General features: G+C 39.1%; 1 protein-coding gene across 1 annotated transcript; it reads left to right on the top strand.

Annotated features, from left to right (window-relative positions):
- On the top strand, positions 1-27,561 carry LRRC66 (leucine rich repeat containing 66; the record flags this gene model as incomplete). Its single annotated transcript, XM_082249464.1, has 6 exons — positions 1-424; positions 7,283-7,452; positions 7,810-8,149; positions 19,546-20,622; positions 20,767-22,250; positions 23,298-27,561. 6 exons carry the CDS (start codon positions 1-3, stop codon positions 27,504-27,506), a joined length of 7,704 nt encoding a protein of 2,567 aa, XP_082105590.1. The 3' UTR covers positions 27,507-27,561.

The following is a 27,561-nucleotide window of genomic DNA, read 5'->3' on the forward strand; positions in this document are numbered from 1 at the left end:
ATGGAAGGTACCTGCTTATTCATGGTGATTGCTTGTCTTCTTGCTGGCTCTGTCAGATGCCATGAAGCCACCTCTCTTTATTCTGGATGTCATTGGAACAATGTCCACTTTCTGAACTGCAGTTCCACAGGAATTACTACTCTTGGAAATCTCTTCTTCCTAGATCAGGAGAACAAGAATGTGACTTCCTCAAAATATTTACAAAGATACATGAGGACCACCACGCACATTGATCTTAGTTATAATATGATGTCAGCATTACATCTAAATGTCTTCTACAAGTTTGCATCTCTGGAAACCTTAAACCTCACCAATAACCAGATCTACAAGGTTTTAATGAATGAAAAGAATGGGAAAGATGCATTCCTGACTTTATTACAGACACTTGTGCTAAGTGGAAACAGGCTGATTGCCATTCCCAAAGGTAAGAAATGACTGCAGCAAATTATATAACCCTATTTAGGTCCACTTTAAGACCCAAGCATTCCCAAGGAAAAGATTAAATTAGCCGCCTAGCAGAATCTTTGTGCGCAGTAGTTTGGGAAATCTGATCCTATCAAGTTTTGACAGGAGAGTACTTTCAAAACCTGTCATTTTTGGCACACATGCAATTTTCATACCCATTTGTATAGTGCAAATGTTATAAACAGAAAATTTCTAACATCTCCAAACAAAACCTCACAAGTGTTTTTTTGGACTGAATTGACACAAATCCCCACAGACACACAACATTATAGGTAAATCCTTCCCAGAAGAGTGGGGGCTGTTATGTAGGAGTGGGGCAATTACATATTAGGACCCATGGTTTTGAAATGGGATGTCCAACAAGATCATATAGGTGTGATCATGTGTGCTGTATATTGTACTTTAACCCCACTTTTATGTTTATTTATTTTAACTAGCATAGAAATGCCTTTCTAACAAAAGAAAAAAGAAGCCTGTAAAGTTAAATTACATTTTTGTTTAAAAGTTGTAACCTGGGTCCACTGCTGACAATGAAACTTGCTTTGAAAGAGAAACATGCAAAAACAGAATCACTGAGTTGGAAAAGGCATCATGCCCACCCCCCCACTGTCTCCTGAAAATGACTTGTAAACTCAATCAGGTGTAGCTACTCACCTTCTCAATGGCACACAAAGCCATTTGACTTTCAATTGTGATCAGTTGTAGTCATTTTGATTAGCTCTGCAAGAAAAGAGCTTTCCTGGAGAATTTCAGTCCCTGGTAGGGTAACTGAAGCAAACAATCAACTATGGGTGGCAAGGCACTGTCACTGGGATCCCTGGGATAACGTTGTGGACAGGCACAAGTCAGAAAATGTATACAGAAACATTAAAAAGGCTTTATTGATGCCTAGAAGCACAGTGAAGTCTATTATTAGGATGTGGAAGGTATTTGGTACAACACAGACCCTCCCTGGATTAGGACATTGCTCCAAACTGGATGAAAGAGCCAGGAGGAAACTGGTCAGAGAGGCTTCCAAGAGGCCTACAGCAACTCTGAAGCAGGTGCAGGAATTTATGACGAAGAGTGGTCATTGTGCGCATGTGATAACAATATCACAATTTCTTCACAAATGTGGCTTTTATGGGAGGGTTGCAAGCAGTGGCGGCTGGTGCATTGGGGCGCAGTGGCCCCCAATACACCAGCCATGTGACTAGAGCCAGAGTCTCTAATAGGCTAGAAAAAAGGGTGGGCTCGGGCGCAGAGCACTGCGCCCTGAGCCCACCCAGTTATATGACAATAGGGAATGAAAATTCAATATTGTCACATCGATCCTCCTCCTGGCCAATCAGGAAGCGGCTCCTGAGACCTGTTTCCTGACTGGGCAAAAGGAGAAGCCATGCCATTGGGCATGGAGGAGGAGGGAGGAGACGCAGAAGACGGGAAAGAAGTCGCCGCCGTCGCTGTCACCATCGCCTGCTGCTGCAGATGGGTGAGTGAGCTGGGGGTCCTGTACTGTCATGCTAGGAGGGTCCTGTACTGTCATGCTGTGGTCCGGGGGTGTGCGGCCTGGTGTGGTCCGGAGGGGGTGTATGATGTCGTCCATCTGCCGCCCCCCCCCCAGCTCATGGAGCACCAGCCCCCACTGGTTGCAAGAAAAAAGCCACTCCTCAAGTAAGGCCACATGCAATCATGACAGAGCTTTGCCAAAACACACCTTGAAGATTCTGGGGTCACATGGGAAAGAGTGTCATGCTCAGATGAGACTAAAACTGAATAATTTGGCCTTAACACCAAATGATATGCCTAGCAGAAATAAGTCCAAATAACATAATTTCTACAGTAAAGCATGGAGGTGGTAATATCCAGATATAGGGGTGTTTCCCTGCAGAAGGGACTGGGGCACTTGTAAGGATAGAAGGAAAAATGGATGAGGCAAAATACCATCAAATTCTTTAGGAAAACCTGCTGCTTTCTGCCTGAAAGTTGTCAAATGGAAGAAGGTATACCTTCCAACGACCCAAAGCACACAGCAAAAATAAACACACAGTGGCAGGAGGAGAAAAAGGTGAATGTCCTTGCATGGCCTAGTCAGAGTACAGACTTAAACCCCATTGAAAATCTGTGGACTGAAGTCTTCAAGTCATTGCACAAACGGTCACCATCAAATTGAACTGAACTTGAACAGTTTTGCAAAGAAGAGTGGGCAAATATTGCAAAGTCTAGATGTGTAAAGTTAGTAGAGACATACCCCAACAGACTAAAGGCTGTAATTAAAGCAAAAGGTTGTTCAAAAAAATACTGACATAAGGAGGTGATTCTTTTTCTAAATCAGTGATTCTGTTTTTGATTTTTCTTTTCTGACATGTTGATGTTATATCTTTCACTTGGATGTTATAAGTTGCAGTGAGTAAACACTGCTGGATAAAACAAAAACGGTCTGTCTTCATTTCAGGCTGCAAAGCAACAAAATGTGATTATTTTAAAGGGGTGATTCTTTTCTTTAACCACTGTATCACGCAGAGTAACATGCAGACAATCTAAGAGCTTCTTATTCAGGTTTCTCATACAGATTTCTGCTTAAAGTTAACAAAAGTTGCCATATGAGGTGTGAACGTATATCACATTTATGCTTACTTGAATCTTGGTATGCTTTGTATATTTCCTCCAAATCTGTGCAGGATTTATTTCCTTAGTGGCTATTGAGGAATATGTTTCAATGAAAGTTTTTGCACCCAGGGTTCAGCTTTAACATTTTTGTTTTCAGCAGTTCTTGGGCTTTTAAAGAACGTCAAGCATATTGGTAGAAAATAATGTTAGTGCAAACAAAATGCATTTAATGGTCATTTGGCATAATGTGGATAAATGTGTTACATTGGCTGAAAAACAAAATACTGTATATATCCATGGAGATAGCCACTATAATGACTACTTTTAAAAAATACCTTACTTGAACAATGAAATACAATATAGAAGTTTGAAAGGTGTGGGTTGTCTTATATTCATTAATGTTTTTATTTGACTGTTGACTAGTGTGTAATGAAAAAATTTACTCATTTTCAGCTTTTGTGTAGCTGCCTAACTTTGTAAGCTTTTACTGTATTGCAACCACATTGTCATGACAAAATTCGTTTTTTTTGTTCCTCCTTTATGTTTCTTATGTATTACAAAATGCAAATAAAGAATATATTAAAAAAAAAACAGTATAGAAGAAAAGGCTGTACTACCTCTTGTATAGGAGAGATCCTTATTGTACAGCGTAACATGTACTGTACCTCCTGCTGAACACAGCTCCTTTCCTACCTGTTTTTCCCTATGATTGAGAGCTTAAATCCCAATTCTTGGCCAAAATAGCATACCATTGCAATGTGGGAGAACCTCATGAACTGAAGTTTGAGGAAGAGGTGATATTACTTACCATATTCCTCATTTCAGGGGACTTCGGTGCGCTCTTCTTCTCCCTTATGCTCTGGGTGCTCTCTCTGTGTCATCATGTACAATATTGGACTTTTTAGTCCTGCATTGTATGTTGAAAAAGGCATGTGTTCAAAAACTGCTGGGAACACCTTAGAGAGGAGCCTAGGGGGGACAGAGCGAGGAATAAGGTATTACTCGTTATTGGGGGAGGGATAAACTAAGAATAATTTTTTCTTGTTCCTGGAGTTGAGCTTTAATCATAAAGGCCTATCGTAGGACAAACTGCATCACTGCAGGAGCCAAGTTTGGAAAGAGGTACAGGTTACATGGAACAATAAAGTTTTAACATTTAAGTTTCTGATGGAAGTAGTAGTGCAGCCTACTTGTCTCTACTTTATGCTCCAGGGGAGAGCCTTCAAATGAAAAACAATAATTGCTGATTTCCAAGTCAAATCTTATATAGCATGGAAAAAACAAATCATTATATCTGATTGCCAACAGTGTCAAAGTTTATAAATGTTACTCTCATTAACAAAGTTTATAATGTTAGGTGTCAATAAGCATGACAAGAAGTGAGATGTCTGCCTTCTAGGACAAGATAATGCTACATGTATGCATTTAATACTTCTTTACTCTTTCCTTTAACCTGCAAATTATCCACTGGAAAACCAAGCCTTTACTGGCATTTTATGTTTACAAGTTTAACTCAGTATTATTTGCTAGATAGTTAGTGAGTACATCAGACTGGGGGCTGGCTGGCTTCCATGCACCTCTTTTAATCCTTTCAATTTTCAGTTTTTCTGATACAGGGATAAAGATGCTGGGCATTACCTGCTGGTGTCTCACATAGCCTATATTGTTCAAGAAAATTACTTATAACGACCAAACATTATATATGTTTTTTTAGCAGAGAACCTAGGGAATAAAATGGGGATCGTTACAATTTTTCATGTCACACGGTATTTGTGCATCAGTTTTTCAAAAGCAATTTTATTGGAAAAAATACACTTTAATGAATTAAAAAAACAAAACAAAATACAATATATACCCCAATTTTTTTTGTAAAATGTGAAAGATGGTGATGTTAGGCCAAGTAAATAGATACCTAACATGTCAAGCTTTAAAATTGCACACACTCGTGGAATGGCTTTGAAAATTTTTTTTTTACAGATTACCCATTTAGAGTTACAGAGAAGGTCTAGTGCTATAATTATTGCTCTCGTTCTAACTTTCACATGGATACCTCATAATGTGTGGTGCAAACAACCTTTACATATGCATGCGCGACTTGCGTATGTGTTCACTTCTGCGCGCCAGCACGGAAGGAATGGGGCACTTTAAATTTGTTTATTATATTTAAACTGTCCCTTTCATTTTTTTTTTATCACTTTTATTACCTATTACAAGAAATGTAAACATCCCTTGTAATAGAAATGAGGATCACAGGTCCTCTTTATGGAGACATCTGGGGTCAAAAATACCCCAAATCTCTCCTTTACCTTTAAAAGCAAAAGATTCCAAAAAATTTTTTTTTGATCTTTATGGTTTAAAAAAAAATGTTAAGACTGTGAACCTCGCGCTTATGGAGTGTATAAATACCATATATAATGTGTTTGAAATTAGCTGCCTGCTGCAGAAAAAAGTGCTAGTGCTTTTGTGAGTTGAGGTCAGTGTTTGCAGCGCTGCTAAAAAGTTGACTAAATTCAATGTATCCTTAAAAACTCATCTGTGATAGTTAATTAATAATAATGACTAATCAATAAAGTGCCAATATAGTGCTATATCTGTGCAAAAAAGCAATGAAAGTGTGCAGATATTACAATGTAAAAATCATATAATAGTGCAGACTTAGTGCATAATCAAACAGTCCATATAACAGTCCTTCAGTGGAAAACAGAAGCTTGATGCTTGTTCCGTGCTGCTTTGGGGTATCCCCCTTTGGGTATCTACTTACCACTATGTGGTTTGATTGAAGCAGGATGTGCTGATACTGAGTTCCTTTGGCTCCTGTAGGGCTGTTGTGCTGTAAGTTGGAAGCGATCCTGTCTCAAGGTGGAGTGATCCCATGAGCCGGAAGTGTTGACAAAAAAGCGGATCCTACAGCATTGTGACCAGGCAACGGTAAGCGACTAAGTCTGCACTATTATATGATTTTTACATTGTAATATCTGCACACTTTCATTGCTTTTTTGCACAGATATAGCACTATATTGGCACTTTATTGATTAGTCATTATTATTAATTAACTAGCACAGATGAGTTTTTAAGGATACATTGAATTTAGTCAACTTTTTAGCAGCGCTGCAAACACTGACCTCAACTTAAAAAAAAATGTGTTTACTTCCGCCCTAGACTGGAAGTGATGTCATGACGTTGCTCCAGTCCTCCAAGGCCATAGAGGCAAAAAGAGACGATCTGATCTCTGTATTCCTCTGTGACCAGCCGGCCGCACTGTTGGATCGCTTCTCAGGCACACCGGTGAAAATGTCCAGTGTCTAATTAGTTGCTCTGAACGCTTTTATGAGAGGGCCAGCCGCTGGCTAAAAAGAAAAAAAACACTGGGGTTATGCTGATAGCTTCAGCCATAATCCCAGTAAACCACTTGCAAACTGCTACATATATATATACTTATTGTAGTTAGAAAGTGGTTATGCACTGCATTATGGTATGTTAAGGATTGCTATAACTCAAGTGCATTGTGCTGTGATGACAAGGTGCACATTTCATAGGTGTGAAATGTGTGTTGTAGTAACGCACAATAAAATATGCATTTTACTGCACATTACTGCAACATGATAGTATGAATGCCCCCTGTATGCAATGAAAAAAGGGCTTCCAGTGGTCAGAGGCCTTAAAGTACAACTAAACGCAAAACTTTTTTTTTGTTTTGGATAGAGTGGCAATAGATTAGAACACCTGTCAGTTTTTATTGCTGTCTGTGCCCCCGTTAAGGAGATTCACCCTCTCTATTTGTCCTGTTTGCCATTATCATTGAAAGTGAAAGTAAAAGAAAATCCTAAAATTTTGGGTTCTCCCCAGAAAAGTAATAGAGGGAAAGTGTTCCAATGAGGACACTTGTTCTGGTGACCTGGGGTCCCCAAGGATTTCCCTTAATTTGTAGGGATTTCCTCTCACTTCCTGTATGGCTATGAGACAGGATGTGAAAGGAAATCTCCGTAATGGGACACAGATGGCGAAAAGAAACCTGACTGCCCTCCCTTGCTCTATCCAAAATGAAAAAAATAAATGTTTGCCTATAGTTCTACTTTAATGAAACAAAACATGTCTTTGCCCACCAATCAATAAGATGCATCCACAAAATCAAACTACATTTTCAAAGAAGTCAGTGTGGAAAAAAAAGTAGAGTAGCACCCATATCAGATAACATTGTGTTTACTTACACTGTGCTTTTTCCATACAGGGCTGTGCAAACTGAAATCTTTACAGACTCTTAGCTTATCAGCCAACAGAATTCTTTATATTCAAGGAGATGACTTTGCAAACTGCACAAACCTCCAGCATGTAGATCTTGGGGAGAACAGGATCAACAGCATACATCCAGATTCATTTCGGGATCTCAGCAAATTACAGGTGACTTGTTTTATTTGGGTTATTCAAAATCAAATGAATTAGAAAAACAAAACAGGTTATTAGGAAAGTCGTAGATTGAACAGTGGCTCCTGCTTGATAATTTAATGTCCATGGAAACTGTTTTCATATGCATGCAAGTTATATACTGTAGCAGATCACATTTAGAATAGGTTGGTTTTTTTTTCAATAACAGAAAAGTACATTTATACAAATAGATTTTTAGTTTGCTGTAATAAGATCACAGTATCTTTTAGGATGGATAAAGAAAGGGTTTTGGCAGACAAAAGAAGGAACGTTATAAGCAGAATAAAAAAAAATATTGTTTAAATATGTAATTATCACAATTTATTTTTGCAGGTTCTGAAGCTAAATAGCAATACACTATTGAGCCTCTCACCCCTGGTTTTTTTATTCAAACACATCCTGAAAGCAGCTATTGATTTATCAGACAATCCATGGGCTTGTGATTGCAGTCTTCAGCCTTTGAAATATTTAATTTCATCTCTATCTACGGACGTGAGGAAACCATGGAATATTACATGCCGTACACCTTTCTCTAAAGCAGGACAGCACATCCTTTCTGTAGAAATCAGCAAATCCTGCCAGACGTCTGATTACAGCCATGTCTATGACAAGACATTAATAATCACTGCTGGAGAAGAGGCGACTTTAGACTGTGAATCTTTCAACCAGCTGAGTAAGTAATAAACCATATATAAGTAATGTCTGAATTTAAAGTGGTTCTTAAGGAAGAAGGTTTTTTATCTTAATGCATTCTATGCATTATGATAAAAAGCCTTCTGTGTGCAGCAGCCCCCCCAATACTTATCCGAGCCCATCTTGATCCAGCAATGTTGCACGAGAGACTCGCTTTTCGGGACTCTCCCTCCTCATTGGCTGAGACACAGCCATTGGCTCCTGCTGCTGTCAATCAAAGCCAGTGAGCCAATGAGGAGGGGGGCGGGGCCGAGCCATGGCTCTGTCTCTGAATGGACACACAGAGAAGCGGCTCTGCTCAGGTGCCCCATAGTAAACTGCTTGCTGTGGGGGCATTCGGCAGGAGGAAGGGGCAGGAGTGCTGAAGAGGGACCCAAGAAGAGGAGGATCTGGGCTGCTCTGTGCAAAACCAACTACACAGAGCAGGTAAGTATAACATGTTTGTTATTTTTAAACAAAAAACAAACAAGACATTAGTATCGCTTTAAAGTATGACTAAAGACATACTTTTTTTTTTTTGGTTACAGTGGAGAGGGATTATAACACCTTTCCATTTTTGCTTTCTGTGCCCCTGTTCGACAGTGAAAGTAAAAAAAAATCCCAAATTTTGGGTTGACCCGAGAACAGAGGGGAAATCTTCCAATGAGGACACGAATTCTGGTGACACCCCAGGATTCTCTCACTTTCGAGGGATTTCTTCTGACTTCCTTTTTGGCTTTGGGACAGGAAGTGAAGGAAATTATCCCCAATGGGACACAGATAGCAAAAAAACTTACAGGGGTTATAATTCTCCCTTACTCTTTCCAAAATGAAAAAAAAAGTCTTGTTTTTAGTTCTACTTGAATACCACAAATAGAACTAGATCTCATCTTACATAGTTGGTAGGTTGAATAAAGACACCAGTTCAACCTGTGTGAGTGTGTGTGTTCATGTCCAAAAATAATTTCCCGTATCCCTGTATACTGTGCCCGTGCAAGAGTTTTTTTATTTATCAATACTTCCCGCTGACACCCTCAAATGTGGAAGCGAATTCCACATCTTTACCACCCTGCAATGAACACCATTTTTTTTGCCTAGTGTCTCTTCTAAAAAAACATACATAAATGTTTGGGAGTTCTGAGTAATTTTCTAGCAAAAAAATTATGATTTTTACATGTAGAGAGAAGTGTCAGAATTGGTCTGGGTGGCAAGTGGTTAAACCTTATTTGCCATGTAGTTGCCCACCCCATCATTTTATTAAAGGTCCTCTTGTAAAGTTTCTATATCTTGCTGTGAAGTTATTGCCCTGCTTAGCTTTGTGTCATCAACAAACACTTTGAGGTATTTATACCAACCTCTATATTATTTATTAAAAAATTAAACAGAATTTGTCCCAGGACAGAGTCTGGGGGTACCCCACTTACCACTTCAGACCAGTTTGAGTACTTGCTAATTATCACCACCCTTGACGCACCCCTGTAACTAGTTTTCTATCCATGCACAAACCCTATGGTCTATGCCTAAAGACCTCAGTTTGTCAATTAAGCATTTATGTAGAACTGTTTCGAATGCTTTTGCAAAATCCAGATACACCCCATCCTCAGACCTACTTTTATCTAGATAGCAGCCCACCTCCTTGTAGAATGTTAACAGATTTGTTTGTCAAGAACAACCTTTATAAATCCATTCTGATTATTACTAATAAAACGGTTTTCATCAGCAAATTCTTGGATATAGTCCCATATCATCCCCTTCAATAGTTTACATACCATTGATGTTAGACTGACTGGTCTGTAGTTCCCAGGTATATGTTTCAGCCCTTTTTTGAATATTGGTACCCGGTTGGCCCCTTGCCAATCAGCTGGTACCGTTCTTGTCAGTATGCTGTCCATAAAAATTAAGAATAGCTGTCTGGCTATAACCTGACTGAGTTCTTTGAGGACTCTTGGGTGTAAGCCCTCTGGTCCTGGTGATTTATAAGTGTTAAGCTTTTCTAGTTTTTTTCGGACACTGGCTTCTGATATCCAAAAGGGTACATCCTGTGCCGTGGTACTAACAATACAGTCATGGTTGTTATACCCCTCCTTTTGCTTTGTAAAAAAAATCATTTAGTACAGTTGCCTTCTCCTTGTCATTTGTAACCAAGTTCCCTTCATGAGCCTTAATGGGGCCAATATGGTCTGAACCTCACGTTTTTACTGTTAATATATTTTTAACATTTCTTGGTTTTCTTTTTACTCTCCTCTGCTATGTGCCTCTCGTAGTATAATTTAGCTGCCCTGATTGTGTTCTTACACTTCTTATTGCATTCCTTGTAGTTTTGGAATGCTGACAATGACCCCTCTGCCTTATATTTCTTAAAGGCCATTGCTTCTCTATAATATGTCTTTTCATGTTAAAGTTTGGTCACCCAGGTTTAACCTTCGTTCTTTTATATTTATTGTCCACTGGAATACACTGGATGATACCTTTATTTAATATGTTCATAAAAAAATAAAATTTTTCGTCAGTGTCCAATGTTTCAAGAATTTGGTCCCATTTAATATCTTGTAGTATTGAGCGCAGTTTAGAAAAGTTGGCTCTTTTGAAATTTTTTGTTTTCTTTCCCTTGTGCCTTCTTTTCCTATGATTTTTGCTGAATGTAATTATCCTGTGATTGCTAGTTCCCAAATTGTCCCATATTTCCACATCTGCAGTCAGATCTGTGTCATTTGTAATTAATAGATCTAGCAATGCATTCTTTCTAGAAAGAGGGGCATCCACCAATTGGCACATAAAGTTGTCCTGTAAAACATTTAAGAAATGACAAGCTCTAAAACAGTGAGCTGTTCCTTCTGTCCAGTCAATATCTGGATAGTTGAAGTCCATTATGATGACATTGCCCTGGTTCGCTGCGATTTCTAAATGTGATTGACTTACCTGCAGTTCCTGCACATGCAAACTGTGTTTTAAAATGCTGGGCCTACGTATATAAAAGCACAGAAAGCTTGCCAGTGCAGGAACTGCAGGTAAGTCGCATGGTGCAAAAGCAGGATGGCTTTCAAGGCCACTGCATTTTTTTAAAATTTACATGCGCTTTTTTTCTGCCGAAAACAAGGGCATAGCAGCCCATTCAAGTCAATGGGCTGCTATGACTGTGCAAATGTGGGCCGCCAACCCGCTTACATGTGAACCAGGCCTAAAGCAGTGGTAAAGTAATTTACAAATAAAAACACTGGTCCTCCTGCAGGTTTAACCACTTCTGGACCGCAAGGATTTGCCCCCTTAATGACCAGGCCATATTTTGCGATTCTGCACTGTGTTACTTTAACTGACAATTGCGCAGTCGTGCGATGATGTACCTAAATAAAATTAATGTCCTTATTTTCTTACAAATAGAGCTTTCTTTTGATGGTATTTGATCACATGTGCGATTTTTTTTATTTTTTGCGCTATAAACAAAAAAAGCGACAATATTTAATTACAAGCAAGTGGGTCCCAAAAAATAACTGTATTCAGAAGTGGTTCTCGGCCCAAAAAAGTTTGGGAAGCCCTGGTATAAGGGTTATATATAAAAATGTGTTGTCATATATAAAGATGCAGTCGCAAGCTCCTATTCCCACAACTCCCTGAGCTCTTAGACAGCAGCTCTGATGGACCACACTTGATAAGGCAGAGGTAGATGGGCAAGTGATCTGCAGCCAGACAGCCGGACCAGAGCCTAATAGCACGCAATTTCTCTAAGCTGTGGCAAGCCCCTCCCTGATTGCTATCATTGTACTCCAGTCCCAGTGGGGAGACACTTCATCCTTGGGCTTGGATTCCTCCAGCTATTCACCTGTGCTATCATATCTACCCAGGATTTCACAGTGAGGGATACTGGGCTTGCCCAAGACATTGCACTGTGCTGCCTAGGTACAAGAATAAAATGTCCTTTCCCACACTACAATCACGTGAGGGACGTTCCCCGGAGGAGACACTCCTCCTCCTCATACTCATTAGTTTACACTACAAGTGGCAGTATGAGATGGGGAAATGCCACCCGTAATGTGCCGCAAACTGATGACACACAAAACTGCTGGACAAAAAAAAATTGTGGGCGTCAATTTTCCGCCCCTCTCAAAATGTCACTAAGGTCCAATGGACCCAGTGGGATCCATGGTAGAGCTGGCCCTGGAGGGATACTATCCATGAGGATAATCACTAGTAGTTGTATTCTGGGCTGTTTTACTAAAGCAGTGATTCTCAGTTTAACTCTCTATTGTTCTGGCGATTGCTATTGTTATTATGAAGCCACATTACCCTGACTGAGCCACAGCGACATTGTATAGTGTTCAATACTGACAGATCGCCGAAAGTCAGCCACTTTCTACCATTCTGGCTGATTTTGGGTGATATTTGGCCCGTGTGTATTCAGCTTTACTTTGTTTGATCATTCCACCAATTACCAATGCAAATATATTTACTAATTACTATGCTTGTAATCCTTGGGTGCTGTTAAAACTTCTGTCCATGTTTTTGCCAATGCAGTTTTTTAGAAAATCCTGTTCTACAACATATATCGTTTACAATTAGGAGGAGGTGCCATAGCAATTTTGGTGCCCAAATTGCATAGTTTTGGACTTCTGAGCAATAGAATGGAGTAAAAACGTTGCATGATTTTACCATAACATACACAATTCACAATCATCTACCAAAACCAATTGAAACAATTTTCCATTTAAAAATCACTTATATCCCTTAAAGTGGTTGTAAAGGTAAAAGTTTTTTTTTTTACCTTAATGCATTCTCTGCATTAGGGAAAAAAACATTCCTTGTCAGCTCTCCCCAGCTCGCTAAAATACTTACCTGAGCTCAGTCCAGCAACAGCGTTGCTCTTCTCTACCTTCTTCTCACAGGAGGCTCTGCAGCAGCAGGAGCCATTGGCTCCTGCTGCTGTCAATAAAATCCAGGGATGAGGGAGTGGGCAGGGCTGAGTCGCACAGCATGTGTTAACAGACGCACGAAGTGCAGCTCTGGATTGAGCCCGCACAAATGCCCCTATGACAAACAACTCGATACAGGGGCACTCATAGAAGAGGAGGAGCCAGGAGCGCCAGCAGGGGACTCCAGAAGAGGAGGATCAGGGCAGGTAAGTACAACATGTTTCTTATTTTAAAAAAATGTAAACCTTTCTAATACCCTTAACACTTAAAGGTAACAACACCAGGGATAGGTGATCCAGGGAATAGCTGATCGCCTCCTGGGGGCTCAGGAAGGATTTTTTTTCTGCCTGCTAGAGCAAGTTGGATCATACTTTATTGGGGTTTTTTTTTTTTTGCGTTCCTCTGGATAAACTATGGGTATAGGATTGTGTATATGAAGTTTTTATTTGCTTTTTTTTTCTATTGATTTAACTAGATTTCTATTATCAACCTAGGGGTCTATTTATAAAGAATCACACAGCAAATGTTTACTGGACATTTTATTGTACAGCATTCGGCTACCATTTTCAGAGGATTCATTATATGTGTAATGTGGTGGCTGATGGGCAAATCTTGTTTGCAATTTTAATCTCCCTGTTGTGTTGTGTACTGATAGGTTAATCTTGTTTGAATTAAAATGTCAGGGGAAAATATTGTTTGTAATTGGTATCCATTATGTTGTGTATGTTGATGCTAATGAGTGAATCTTGTTTGAATTTATATGTGACAGGTAAATCTTGTTTGTAAATAGAAGCTATTCTATCAAATGCTTATGGATAAATCTTGTTTGAATTTAGGGCTCCATTCACACCTGAGCGTTTTGTAGCTGGAAATTCCAAAATACCTCAACATTCAAAATCCCATGTATTTCAATAGTGGCTGTCAACATAAGAGTGCTCAGATACCTTTAGCTGTAGCTTGACGCCTCACACTCTAAAAACTATAAGCTACTTTTGTGGAAGATTTGGTAATTTTTGGCCCCAAAGACTTCAATGGGAATGCCTTAAAAGCTGAAATTTAGCTTTTCTGAATGTTTTTTTAGCCTATATGAAGTGTTCTCCTCCCCTAGTGCTTACCATTGGCTATAACAAAAATTCCTGAAGCTTGAATAGACATATATAGCACTCCTAAAGTCACGTGCTCATATACACATACACAAAGCTAAAAAAAAAAATATATATATTGTAAGGGATTAGCTCGATTGCGGGTGTGGATGACCCCTTGGGGGGTGCGTTTTCCCAGAGAGGTAGCCGACAAGTGCTTGCAAACAAACAGTGTGGTTTATTAAATGGTGTTTTCTTCACCAGGCTGTATGCAGCAAAACATCCAAAATAAAATAAAACAGAAAATAAATCCTTGCCTCTGTGGGCGGCTACCTTCTCACAACTGGAACCTGCCTAAGTGCCTGTCTCCAACCTACCGTCGGGCAGACTTCCTTGTCCTACAGCGGACACTCAATAGTCCTTTTATAATAGCTTCACAGGGCAACACAGTCCTTTGTTTCTTTCACATCAACAGTTCGTCTTCTCACCTTTGAGACGTATTCACCCTTGGTTACCGTCCCGGGCACACATCACTCCGGGGGGTCTTCTCCCAGGCCCACACATCCTGTCGGGAGGCACACGCTGACTGTCCTCCTGCTCCCAGCCCACATGGCTTCAGGACACAGCTTCTGGAGGCAGCAAACAATAGGAATTTCTCTGAACAAATTATAGAGCCTTAACTCCCTCATTCTGAACAGGTGAAGGCCTTTCAACTTCCTGCTGGCTAGCTCTGTAGCCAACACCCTAAATTAATTAATGGACTTTCTAAATCAGGTGGAAATGTATCTCCTTCCTGTGACTACATTCCCAGATTTAGCTGACTTCCTGTTACATACCCCCCCCCTCTTGTTTCAACCCTAGGGTTGGGACACAGATTTCCAGGCACGCATGTGTCAAGCACTGCTGACTCACTGATAAGCCTCCTATTATCCTCAAGCTTCCGGATGAAACTGTTTTGTCATCTTCATTGACGGATTTCTCATAAATGCCACACAGTTTGTCTCTCATCTCATATACACATTCTTCAACTGCATTTTTGGCATCATTTCGCTCCTTCTCGTTTCTGTCATCTTCATTGACAGCTTTCTCATAAATGTCAGACAGCTTGTCCCTCATAACCGTCTGTCCAATCCACCACGGAGGACCGTGATCCATAGGCAACTCAATTGGGCTAGTCTTAATGTCTTCAACATTCTTAAGACGCCTCTCTCTGCAATCCATAAATGTTTTCCACAAAACTTTGAGAACCTTTGCTTCACTAAGCTTTGTTCCAAGTAGGGACTCTTGACATCCCTCTGTGACTTGAGTTGCCTCTCCATACAGCTGTACACAATCATTGACTTTTTGTTGTAAAAGGGAATGATCTTCCTTCTTGAACTTTGCTTGCTCTAAGATGCTGTGCAGAGGATTTTCCAATTGAGACAACAGGCTGTCACACATTTCTTCAAAGTGACCCCTGTTCCTTTTCCCAGAGATATCAATATCATTCACCAAACATTTCATATTCATAGGCAGATCTGAAGTATTTGCACTCATCAACTTCTTAAACTTTTCGCCCTCCTGAGCGAGTCGCAGTAAAGGCCTACTATTTGATTTGATATTCAGTTTATATTTCTTGCCAAACTCTTCACAGAAGTAGCCAACCAGAACATCATCAACTTTCCTTCCACCAACATAGGGGTCAAAGGCAACAACACAGTTGAACCCAGCGATCTGGGTGGTATCCATTATAGACCTCCTCTCTGCATCAGTGAAGAAGCATGGAACTGCAACACATTCTTTTACAGGTTTCTTCAATGCACTTTCTGCTGAACTATTTGACCGCTCAAGGTCACCTAGTTCTTTTTCTCTATCTGAATTCCACATGGAATGCATCTCAAGATCACGATCAAACTTCTGCCACCCGTCTTTCACTAGTTCCATTTTGGAAACACTCCCTGAAAGGCACTTATTCATTTGCTTCACGTTTTCACCAACAGCCTTAGTTTTCTCCACTAGGTTTTCAGCCTGAACTGAGAAATCACCACATTTCTTACTCAGCTCCTTTGTTTGCTGAAGCTCTAATGATACATTTTCCAATGCTTGAAGTTTTTGAAGGAACGGTTTATTCCAAAGGGGTGATTCAAGCCACATGTCGTCACATTTCTGAGGCTCACTCAGGACAGACCCCAAAACACTGATCCTTTTAAAAACTGCATCAGGCACACTATCCCCTCTTTGGGACAGATCCTCTGTTGCCTGGAATTCCTCTTCCAGTTCCTGCAACGGAATCTTCATCTCTTCTAGTTGCTGTTCTAAGGCTCGCTTAGACTTTTCTAGCTCCTGAACGCTTTTCACAACATCATCCTTGGAGCTGACCAATTCTTCCATTTCTGTACGCAGCTGTTTAACACTTTCTAGTTCAGCCTTACACTCTAGAGCTTCCTCCAAAGAGCGAGCCAAGAACAGGGCTTTGCTCTCGTTATCACGCACCTCCGTTTCTGCACGTGCGCGTTCTTCTGCATATTTTGCAGACACATTCTTCTCTTCACCAAGCATCTGATCAAACTTCTTTTTCACATCTTCAACACACTGTAATGAACCAACGCTTTCTTCCATGCGTTTTTTCATAACCGCTATCTGAGCTTGCAATGTTGCGACTTGCTCTGATAGGTTTTTCTTTGCTTCCGCCTCCTCTTTTAATTGTTCCAGGAAGCCATTTTTCTCATCTTCCATTTGTTTGAGCTTTGTGCTAAAACTCAGCCTTTGACACCTCTCTTCCTGTAAGAGTTCCTGCGTGTCTTGCAGCTGCGATTCCAAGATAGAAAAATCTTCCGCAATTTCTCTAGATTTGCTGTCTGCTTGAGAAAGCTGATTTGTAACATTGTCCAACTCAACCTGCAGTCGGTTTGCCTTCTCTGACAGCTTAGCACACAATCGGTCACCTTCTGACACCTTGACTTGCGATTCCAGAAGCTGTGCCTCTACTTTTTCCCTCTTATGTTCACAATCTTCTTTTCCCTGCATAAGAGCCTTCACCTCATTGGCTAGCATCTGGGAATAAGAATGTAATTCTGCCACACAGGCTTCTTTCTCCTTTAACTGCTGCTGGACACGTTGGGCTTCCCCTTTCCAACTTTCACAGTCCGCACGCCATTCATCTACCACATTGCTTAAAGTAGTGAGCTCATACACAGTACTCAGTAATTTAGCCTCTCTTTCACTTTTCTCTTTGTCGCTGAGAGACAATGTCGCTTCCAGAGCAACATTCTGTTCCTGCGACTCCTGCAGGTCTATTTTTGTAGCTCCCAAAGACTGAAGACTTTTTTCCAGCTGATTACGCAACTCCAACATATCAGCCATACTTTGCTTCTGCAAAGTCTGAATTTCACTTTCCTTTTCCATGAGGATGGTATCTTTCTCCATTATAGTCTCTCTGCGTTTTTGCAACTCGACCAAAAGAAGAGCAGTGGATTCTTCCCACTGTGACACATGAGACTTGAGTAGTTCATTTGTTTCCTGCAAGTTTCTATGCTCCATTTTAAGCAATTCCAAGGCTTGTTCCTTTTCTTCCATTTTCCGTTGCAAGGCATCCAACTCAGCCCTGCACACATACTCGGTTTCCTCCAAACCGATGGCCTCCATTGGCTGCTGGCGTCTCTGTTTCCAGCCTGCCATGCTCTCTTGATGAGCCTTTTGTTGAGCTGCAAAGCTCTGCTGAAAATCCGCATTTGCCTGCTGTTGAGCTGCATTTGCTTGCTGTTGAGCTGCATTTGATATAATCAGATGTTTCAACATCTCCTCCATTTTGAGTTTACTTTTCATCTGAGCACACTGCGTCTCCATAGCAGTTTCATCAGTGTTGCTAGGGACAACAACCTTCCTCTTTAGTAGACTCTCTTTAGGCATGGATGGGGCTGGTTCAGACGGCAACATCCCCTCCATCCATAGAATCCGATCTCTCATTTCATCTATCTTTGCATTTTTCAGGCGTTTGGACCGCCCCATCTTCAATAACTCCACAAACAAATTTTTCACAGTCCAGCAAACAATTTTCAGACCACTGTCTCTTCAACACATGTAGTTTTTCTCTCTCTTGCAGGATCTCTTTTCCTGCGCACACAGTTTGTGCAGTCACTTGCACCAGACACAACAAAGTTCATCAAAAAATTTTGAGACCCCTGTCTCTTTAAAACACTTTTTTTTTTTTTTTTTTCTGTCAGGATCTTCTCTCCTGCACACATAGATTGTGCAATCTCATGCACCAGACAAAGTTCATCAAACATTTGCACTTCCTTGCAGGGATCTTCGCTTCTGCCCACTGCATACCTCCACCATATGTAAGGGATTAGCTCGGTGGCGGGTGTGGATGACCCCTTGGGGGGTGCGTTTTCCCAGAGAGGTAGCCGACAAGTGCTTGCAAACAAACAGTGTGGTTTATTAAATGGTGTTTTCTTCACCAGGCTGTATGCAGCAAAACATCCAAAATAAAATAAAACAGAAAATAAATCCTTGCCTCTGTGGGCGGCTACCTTCTCACAACTGGAACCTGCCTAAGTGCCTGTCTCCAACCTACCGTCGGGCAGACTTCCTTGTCCTACAGCGGACACTCAATAGTCCTTTTATAATAGCTTCACAGGGCAACACAGTCCTTTGTTTCTTTCACATCAACAGTTCGTCTTCTCACCTTTGAGACGTATTCACCCTTGGTTACCGTCCCGGGCACACATCACTCCGGGGGGTCTTCTCCCAGGCCCACACATCCTGTCGGGAGGCACACGCTGACTGTCCTCCTGCTCCTAGCCCACATGGCTTCAGGACACAGCTTCTGGAGGCAGCAAACAATAGGAATTTCTCTGAACAAATTATAGAGCCTTAACTCCCTCATTCTGAACAGGTGAAGGCCTTTCAACTTCCTGCTGGCTAGCTCTGTAGCCAACACCCTAAATTAATTAATGGACTTTCTAAATCAGGTGGAAATGTATCTCCTTCCTGTGACTACATTCCCAGATTTAGCTGACTTCCTGTTACAATATATATATATATACGTATATATATACTCTCCTCAGGTGTAAATGCATTCTTCATGTAATAGCTGAATCTTGTTTATAATTGAAAACTCTCTGTTATGTTGCATGCTAAGGTTGATGAGTGAATTTTTGTTTGATTTTAAATGAAACTGGAAAACCTTGGAATTGGAATCCCTCTATTATGTTTGTAAGTTGATGTATTACCCTCTTTCAAAATTGTTGAAAATGATAGCCAAATGCTAAAGCAATGCAGATGAGGGAACGTCAATCATCCATTCACTATGTGAACTGCAGAGCAGATCCTTATAGATAGACCCCTGATACAGAAACATAAATACAAATATTATGTTCTATAAGTTAATATTCATTTTCATATGTTTATGGTTTGTCACTTTTTTGCAGGAAATAAGGATATACTCTGGTGGACTCCACATGGTATTATTTCAAAAGAAAGACAAAATGGCAATTATTACCTCAGCAACACAAATAGTCTAATAATAAACCAGCCTGATGATTCTGATGAAGGTCTTTATCTTTGCCTTACAAATTCTGCAAGGACTGCATATCAGGTGGGCATACAAGTAGATAACCAAAAAAGTATAAGGAGGAGTCCAAGAGATCTACAGTTGAGGAATGTTCGAATGCAAACTCAACAAAGCTTTGATCTAGCGGTTTCCCTTTCAGTTATAGTAACATTCCTGATTGCCTTTCTTCTGGGTGTATTCATAAGACCATATCTGGAGATTTTATGGAGAAAGTGGTGCAAGTCAAAAAATACAGAAGCACGACAATCAGATGCAGTTTATGAAAATGAAGGGTTTACGCCAGACTCTACAACAAGAAAACATGGTGCGAAGAGTAATGTGAGCAGTTTACCACAACACAAGACAAGAAAAATTTATGAAAATCCTGATAATTACAAACTGGAAACAGAAAATATTACACAAATACAGGAGCGTGCTATAGATGTTGAAATTCCCACACATAATGCTGTTCAAGAAATAGGTGAAGACATAAATAAGTCTGCTAATAGACTGCCTAGAACAAAACGAGTAAAGTGGGCCAGCAATGAAGACTTTAGTGCAAACGTGAACCTTAAATATTTAATGTCTTTAATAAAACCTATTCATTTCATAGTTTTAGACTCTTCTATGCCAGATATGGTATATGATCATCAATCAAATACTACAATCTCTGAGGACTTTTATACCATCAGTGACCACACAAACAACGAAGACACTACCAAGATGTCAGATGACAGCTGTGATTCTGATGAAGGTTCAAGTTTTTCTTTGGGTTCAGATTATGACGTTTCAGATAATGATAGCATAGTAAATGAAGTTTTGCAGGAGACAAAACAAGGTGGACAGGATTGCATTGACAATGTGAGTCCAACAATAAACCTCAAACATTTGACATCTTTATTAAAACCTGTTCACATCATAGTTCCAGACTTTACAGTTCCTGTAATATCAAAAAGTCCCAAACAAAAGCAGTTGTTTCCATTGAGCATATCTACATATCCAGATAACAGAATGCAAAATGTGGACAACTCACCCCAAAATCGTCTTCAAGGCAGAAATGAGGCTGAGGGGCCATGTGAAAACTATTCTTCAGGTACAGTGAACAAGAAAAATAAAGATACTTTCAAGACATTGTATGATGCAAATTCATCTGATGAAAGTTATATATACGCATTTGATTCAGAATATGAACTTTCAGACGAAGACGAAATACAAAGTTTAAATGTATTGGAAACAAAGAAAAGCAATAAAAATGTTAGTCCTACAGTGAACCTTAAATATGTTATGTCTTTGTTAAAGCCAATTAATATCATAGTTCCAGAGTCAACCACAACCAAAATAGTAAAGAGTCCTAAACAAAAGCATTTTTTCCCATTTTCTATGCCTGAATATCCAGAAAACAGAATGGAAAATGCTGATATTTCTTCTAATACTCATGAGAAAGACAACAGTATACCAGTGGAGCGAAGTGAATGGTATTTACAAAGCAAAAAACCTAGAAATCAATATTCAGACTCAAAGAACTCCATAGAGGATACCCAGCCAGCATATGAAAGTAGTTCATCTGAGGATAGTTCAAACGATACTGATGATTTAGATCAAGCTATAAGTTCTGTTCTGAATAAACCATTAACAAGAAAATGGGTAAGCAATGAGAATGTATATCCTACAGTGAACCTCAGACAAATAATATCTACTTTAAAACCTATTCAAATCAAAGTTCCAGATGCTTGCAATTATTCAGATACATTCATGAGTCCTAAGGAGAACTTTGAGGTTACTTCCCAGAAGCTGCATTATTACAGTTCATCTGATGAACATTCAAACGACTCTGAAATTGATTCTGACCATGACAGTACATTTGAATTTGTGACTAAGACTTTCCCTGTACCAGCACCAAGAAAAAGGGTAGGCAGTGAAAAGGTTTATTCTAGTGTGAACCTCAAAAATATAATATCTTCATTAAAACCTATTCATATCAACATTCCAGATTCAACCTATCATTCGGATAGTTTAGTAACTCCTAAGATGAATACAGAGGTTACCCAAAACCTGTATGATGAAAGTTTATCTGAGAGTTCTAATGATTCTGCTGACTCAGAACATGAAAGTTTTGAAGAAGAGGTCATAAAAAGTTCTAATGTTTCTGAACCAATGGCAACAGAACTGAAAAATCATGAGGATCTTACTCCAGTGGTCAACCTCAAATATATAATTTCATCATTGAAACCTATGAGTATCAAATATCCAGACACAACTGATCTTCTTGTGAGCTCATATAAGAATAACACAGTTAAGTTGTATGACAGAAGTTCATCTGATGAAGAATTTAATGATTTGGATGATTTAGAACATGAATATTCCTACACAAATGTGATAAGGGGCCCAAGTTTACCAAAACCAACATCAAATGATAGTTCAAATGATTCCGCTGATTCAGAATATGATGGTTCAACAGAAGATGTCATACGTCAACTTAACTTGACTACAGCAATGCCAGCAGACCGGGAAAAAAGTATGAATATTTATCCTACAGTGAACCTCAAACATGTAATATCTTCATTAAAACCCTTTCATATCAAAGTACCAGACTCAACCAACTATTCAGATCCTCAAGTGTTTCCAAAGAAAAATATAGAGGCTACCCAGAAACGGTTTGACAGCACTTCTTCCGATGAGAGCTCAAATGATCCTTTTGATTCCAAGTATGAAAGTTCAGATGAAGAGGCGATAAGGACTCCTGCTTTGCTTCCAACAACAGGAACAGAATGGGCAAGAATTGATGTTCCTCTTCCTACAGTAAACCTCAAGCAGATAATCTCTTCATTAAAACCAATTCATATTAACATTCCTGATACAACATGTAATTCAGATATTCTAGTTCAGAAAGATACAGATGTTTCCCAAAAGCTGTATGACTTTAGTATCTCTGATACTTCAGCGTCTGAAAGTTCTAATGATTCTGCTGACTCAGAAAATGAAGATTCAGACGGAGAAGTTAAACATAGTATTATTTTGCCTGAAGCAACAACAGAATGGAAAAGCCATGACTATCCCACTGCCACGGTGAACCTCAAACATGTAATATCTTCATTAAAGCCCTTTCATATCAACGTACCAGACTCAACCAACTATTCATATCCTCAAGTGTTTCCAAAGAAAAATATAGAGGCTACCCAGAAACAGTTTGACAGCACTTCTTCCGATGAGAGCTCAAATGATCCTTTTGATTTAAAGTATGAAAGTTCAGATGAAGAGGCGATAAGGACTCCTGCTTTGCTTCCAACAACAGGAACAGAATGGGCAAGCATTGATGATCCTCTGCCTACAGTAAACCTCAAGCAGATAATCTCTTCATTAAAACCAATTCATATAAACATTCCTGATACAACATGTAATTCAGATATTCTAGTTCAGAAAGATACAGATGTTTCCCAAAAGCTGTATGACTTTAGTATCTCTGATACTTCAGCGTCTGAAAGTTCTAATGATTCTGCTGACTCAGAAAATGAAGATTCAGATGAAGAAGTTAAACAGAGTATTATTTTGCCTGAAGCAACAACAGAATGGAAAAGCCATGACTATCCCACTGCCACAGTGAACCTCAAACATGTAATATCTTCATTAAAGCCCTTTCATATCAACGCACCAGACTCAACCAACTATTCAGATCCTCAAGTGTTTCCAAAGAAAAATATAGAGGCTACCCAAAAACTGTTTGACAACACTTCTTCCGATGAGAGCTCAAATGATCCTTTTGATTCAAAGTATGAAAGTTCAGATGAAAGGGCGATAAGGACTCCTGCTTTGCTTCCAACAACAGGAACAGAATGGGCAAGCATTGATGATCCTCTTCCTACAGTAAACCTCAAGCAGATAATCTCTTCATTAAAACCAATTCATATTAACATTCCTGATACAACATGTAATTCAGATATTCTAGTTCAGAAAGATACAGATGTTTCCCAAAAGCTGTATGACTTCAGTATCTCTGATACTTCAGCGTCTGAAAGTTCTAATGATTCTGCTGACTCAGGAAATGAAGATTCAGACGAAGAAGTTAAACACAGTATTATTTTGCCTGAAGCAACAACAGAATGGAAAAGCCATGACTATCCTACTGCCACAGTGAACCTCAAACATGTAATATCTTCATTAAAGCCCTTTCATATCAACGTACCAGACTCAACCAACTATTCAGATCCTCAAGTGTTTCCAAAGAAATATATAGAGGCTACCCAAAAACTGTTTGACAGCACTTCTTCCGACGAGAGCTCAAATGATCCTTTTGATTCAAAGTATGAAAGTTCAGATGAAGAGGCGATAAGGACTCCTGCTTTGCTTCCAACAACAGGAACAGAATGGGCAAGCATTGATGATCCTCTTCCTACAGTAAACCTCAAGCAGATAATCTCTTCATTAAAACCAATTCATATTAACATTCCTGAATCCGATACAACATGTAATTCAGATATTCTAGTTCAGAAAGATACAGATGTTTCCCAAAAGCTGTATGACTTTAGTATCTCTGATACTTCAGCATCTGAAAGTTCTAATGATTCTGCTGACTCAGAAAATGAAGATTCAGATGAAAAAGTTAAACAGAGTATTATTTTTCCTGAAGCAACAACAGAATGGAAAAGCCATGACTATCCCACTGCCACAGTGAACTTCAAACATGTAATATCTTCATTAAAGCCCTTTCATATTAACATTCCAGACTCTACCAATTATTCAGATCCTCAATTGTGTTCAAAGAAAAAAATGGAGGCTACCCAGAAATTGTTTGACAGTACTTCTTCCGATGAGAGCTCAAATGATCCTTCTGATTCAAAGTATGAAAGTTCAGATGAAGAGGCGATAAGGACTCCTGCTTTGCTTCCAACAACAGGAACAGAATGGGCAAGCATTGAGGATCTTCCTCCTACAGTAAACCTCAAGCAGATAATCTCTTCATTAAAACCAATTCATATTAACATTCCTGATACAACATGTAATTCAGATATTTTTCTTAAGAAGGATACAGATGTTTCCCAAAAGCTGTATGACTTTAGTATCTCTGATACTTCAGCGTCTGAAAGTTCTAATGATTCTGCTGACTCAGAAAATGAAGATTCAGACAAAGAAGTTAAACAAAGTATTATTTTGCCTGAAGCAACAATAGAATGGAAAAACCATGACTATCCTAGTGCTACAGTGAACCTCAAACATGTTATATCTTCATTAAAGCCTTTTCATATCAATGTTTCAGACTCAACCAATTATTCAGATCCTCAAGTGTTTCCAAAGAAAAATATAGAGGCTACCCAGAAACTGTTTGACAGCACTTCATCTGATGAGAGCTCAAATGATCCTTTTGATTCAAAGTATGAAAGTTCAGATGAAGAGGTGATAAGGACTCCGGCTTTGCTTCCAACAACAGTAAACCTCAAACAGATAATGTCTTCATTAAAACCAATCCATATCAAAGTTCCAGACACAGATCTTTATTCAATCTTTCCTTTCCAAACAAATATAAATACAAAGGATAACCACCCACTGTATGATGGTACTTTATTTGATGATGGTTCAAACAATTCTGTTGGTTCAATTGAAGATATAATGTGTGGATCCTATGTAGCAGAAGCCGCAGAAATGACTCAAAATCTCTATGGCAGCAGTTCATCTGATGAAGATTCAAATGAATCATCGGACCTAGAATGTGAAAGTTTAAATGGAGAAATGAGGAGTGCCATTTTGCATATTCCAACCTTGAAAGAATCAGCAAACAATGAGAATGTGTATGCTACAATAAACCTCAAACATGTAATATCTTCATTAAAACCCATGTGTTTTGGTGTTTCAGATTCACTCCATTATTCAGGTACTCTTGTGCCTTCAAAGAAAAATATAGAGGACATTACCCAGAATTCATATGACAGTATTTCATCTGATGAGCTGTCAAATGATTCTTCAAATTCAAGGTATAAGGGTTCAGATGAAGAGGTGTTAATACGTTCAGCTTTGATTGACCCACCAACAACAGACTGGGTAAACAACAAGAACCATAATCCTACAGTAAAACTCAAACATGAAATACCTTCATTTAAACCAATTTGCTTTGTAGTTGCAGATTCCTACAAGAGGACTACAGTGGTTACCCCAAAGCTGTATGACAATAGTTCATCTGATGAAAGTTCAAATGTTTCTGTTGATTTGGAACATGAACATTCAAGTGAACATTTGATGACTTTTCCATTGCCTAAACCAAAACAGACAGGACAAGAAAGCAATGAAAATGTCTGTCCTACTGTGAACTTAAAGCATTTAATATCATTATTAAACCCTATACAAATCAAAGTTCCAGACACAACATGCTACGTAGATATCCTCAGAAGTCCCAGGGAGAATACAGAGACTACTATAAAGAAGCTGCCTGACTACGGTCCTTCTGATGAAAGTTCAAATGATTCTGTTGATTCTGAGCATGAAAGTTCAGAGAAGGATATTAATAGGACCACTAATTTACCCAAACGTATTCCACAATGGGCAAGCAATGAAAATCTTTTTACGGTGAACATGAGGCATGTAATGTCTACTTTTAAACCACTTGCTATCACAGTTGCAAATTCAACCAAATATTCAGGCACTTCTATGAGCCCAAACACAGATACAGAAGTTATGCAAAAGCTGTATGGTGACATTTTACCCAATATAATTCCAAATGATTCTAATAATTCAGACAGTAAAGGTTCAGAAGATGTGGTCATTTCTAACTTACCTGAAACAGAGTCAACAAAATTATCAAGCAATGAGAAAGTCTATACTACTGTGAATCCTGATGAACATTTAAATTATTTTGTTGATTCTGATCACGAAGGCTCTTTGGAATATAGGGAAAGGAGAACAGAACAGGAAAAACAGAGGCATGTTTATCCCACAGTCAATTTAAAACATTGGACACCATTAGTAAAACCTATTCAGATTAAAGTTCCAGATGCAGCTCAACATTCAGATACTCTTAGGAGTTCAAAGAAGAAAAACAAGGTTACTGCTGAAAAAGACTTTGACAACAGTTCATCGGATGAAAGTTCAAAGGATTCTACTGATTCAGAACATGACAATTCAAATGAAAATATAATGAGTTCTAATTTTGCTAAACCAACACTAACAGAATGGGCAAGCACTGAGAAAGCCTATCCTACAGTAAATTTTAAAAATGTAACATCTTTGGCTCCAGACTCTGCAGTTCCTGAAGTGCCAACGTGGAAGCCATTTTTCTCAGACAGCCCTAGATATAAAGAAAATCAAACAAGTGATTTTGATAAATATCAACCGGTCAGCCATTCTTTCAACCAACCCAAAAGTAAAATACATAATAAACATTATAAACACAATTTTTCATACGCTTTCAAGAATCCCAGCAAAGATAAAAATGTTATTTTAACCTCATATAAGAAAACGTTACCAAACAATACATCAGATAATATTAATGAATGGAGTCATAAAAGATTAAACAAAAGTGATACAACAAATTCTGATCTCCATATGTCAAACTTGGCTGCATGGACAAGTAATGAAGATGATGCTCTTGTGTTTAATCTTAAACATGTGATGTCATTTTTAAAACCAGTTAAATTTGTTGATCCAGAACTAAGGATGACTGAACTAGTTAAACATCCTCCCCCCATCCCTCCAAGAAAGTCTAGAAAAAAGTTGCAGGAACAATCATCCCCCAGCTTTTATGAAAAGCCAATGGCACCAAGATTCCCTATACAATATGCTACAGTTTCCAAAGACTTATCACAGAGTGATCTGATCAAATTGGACATTGATGACAGTGTGGAAGTTGCACTCTAAAGAGTTTTTGATGCTTTTTCTGATCACTTGAAATCTGGACAATTGATACAAGTTA

The sequence above is a fragment of the Pelophylax lessonae genome (genome assembly GCF_965119305.1).
Source record: "Pelophylax lessonae genome assembly, chromosome: 1".
Classification (NCBI taxonomy): Eukaryota; Metazoa; Chordata; class Amphibia; order Anura; family Ranidae; genus Pelophylax; species Pelophylax lessonae.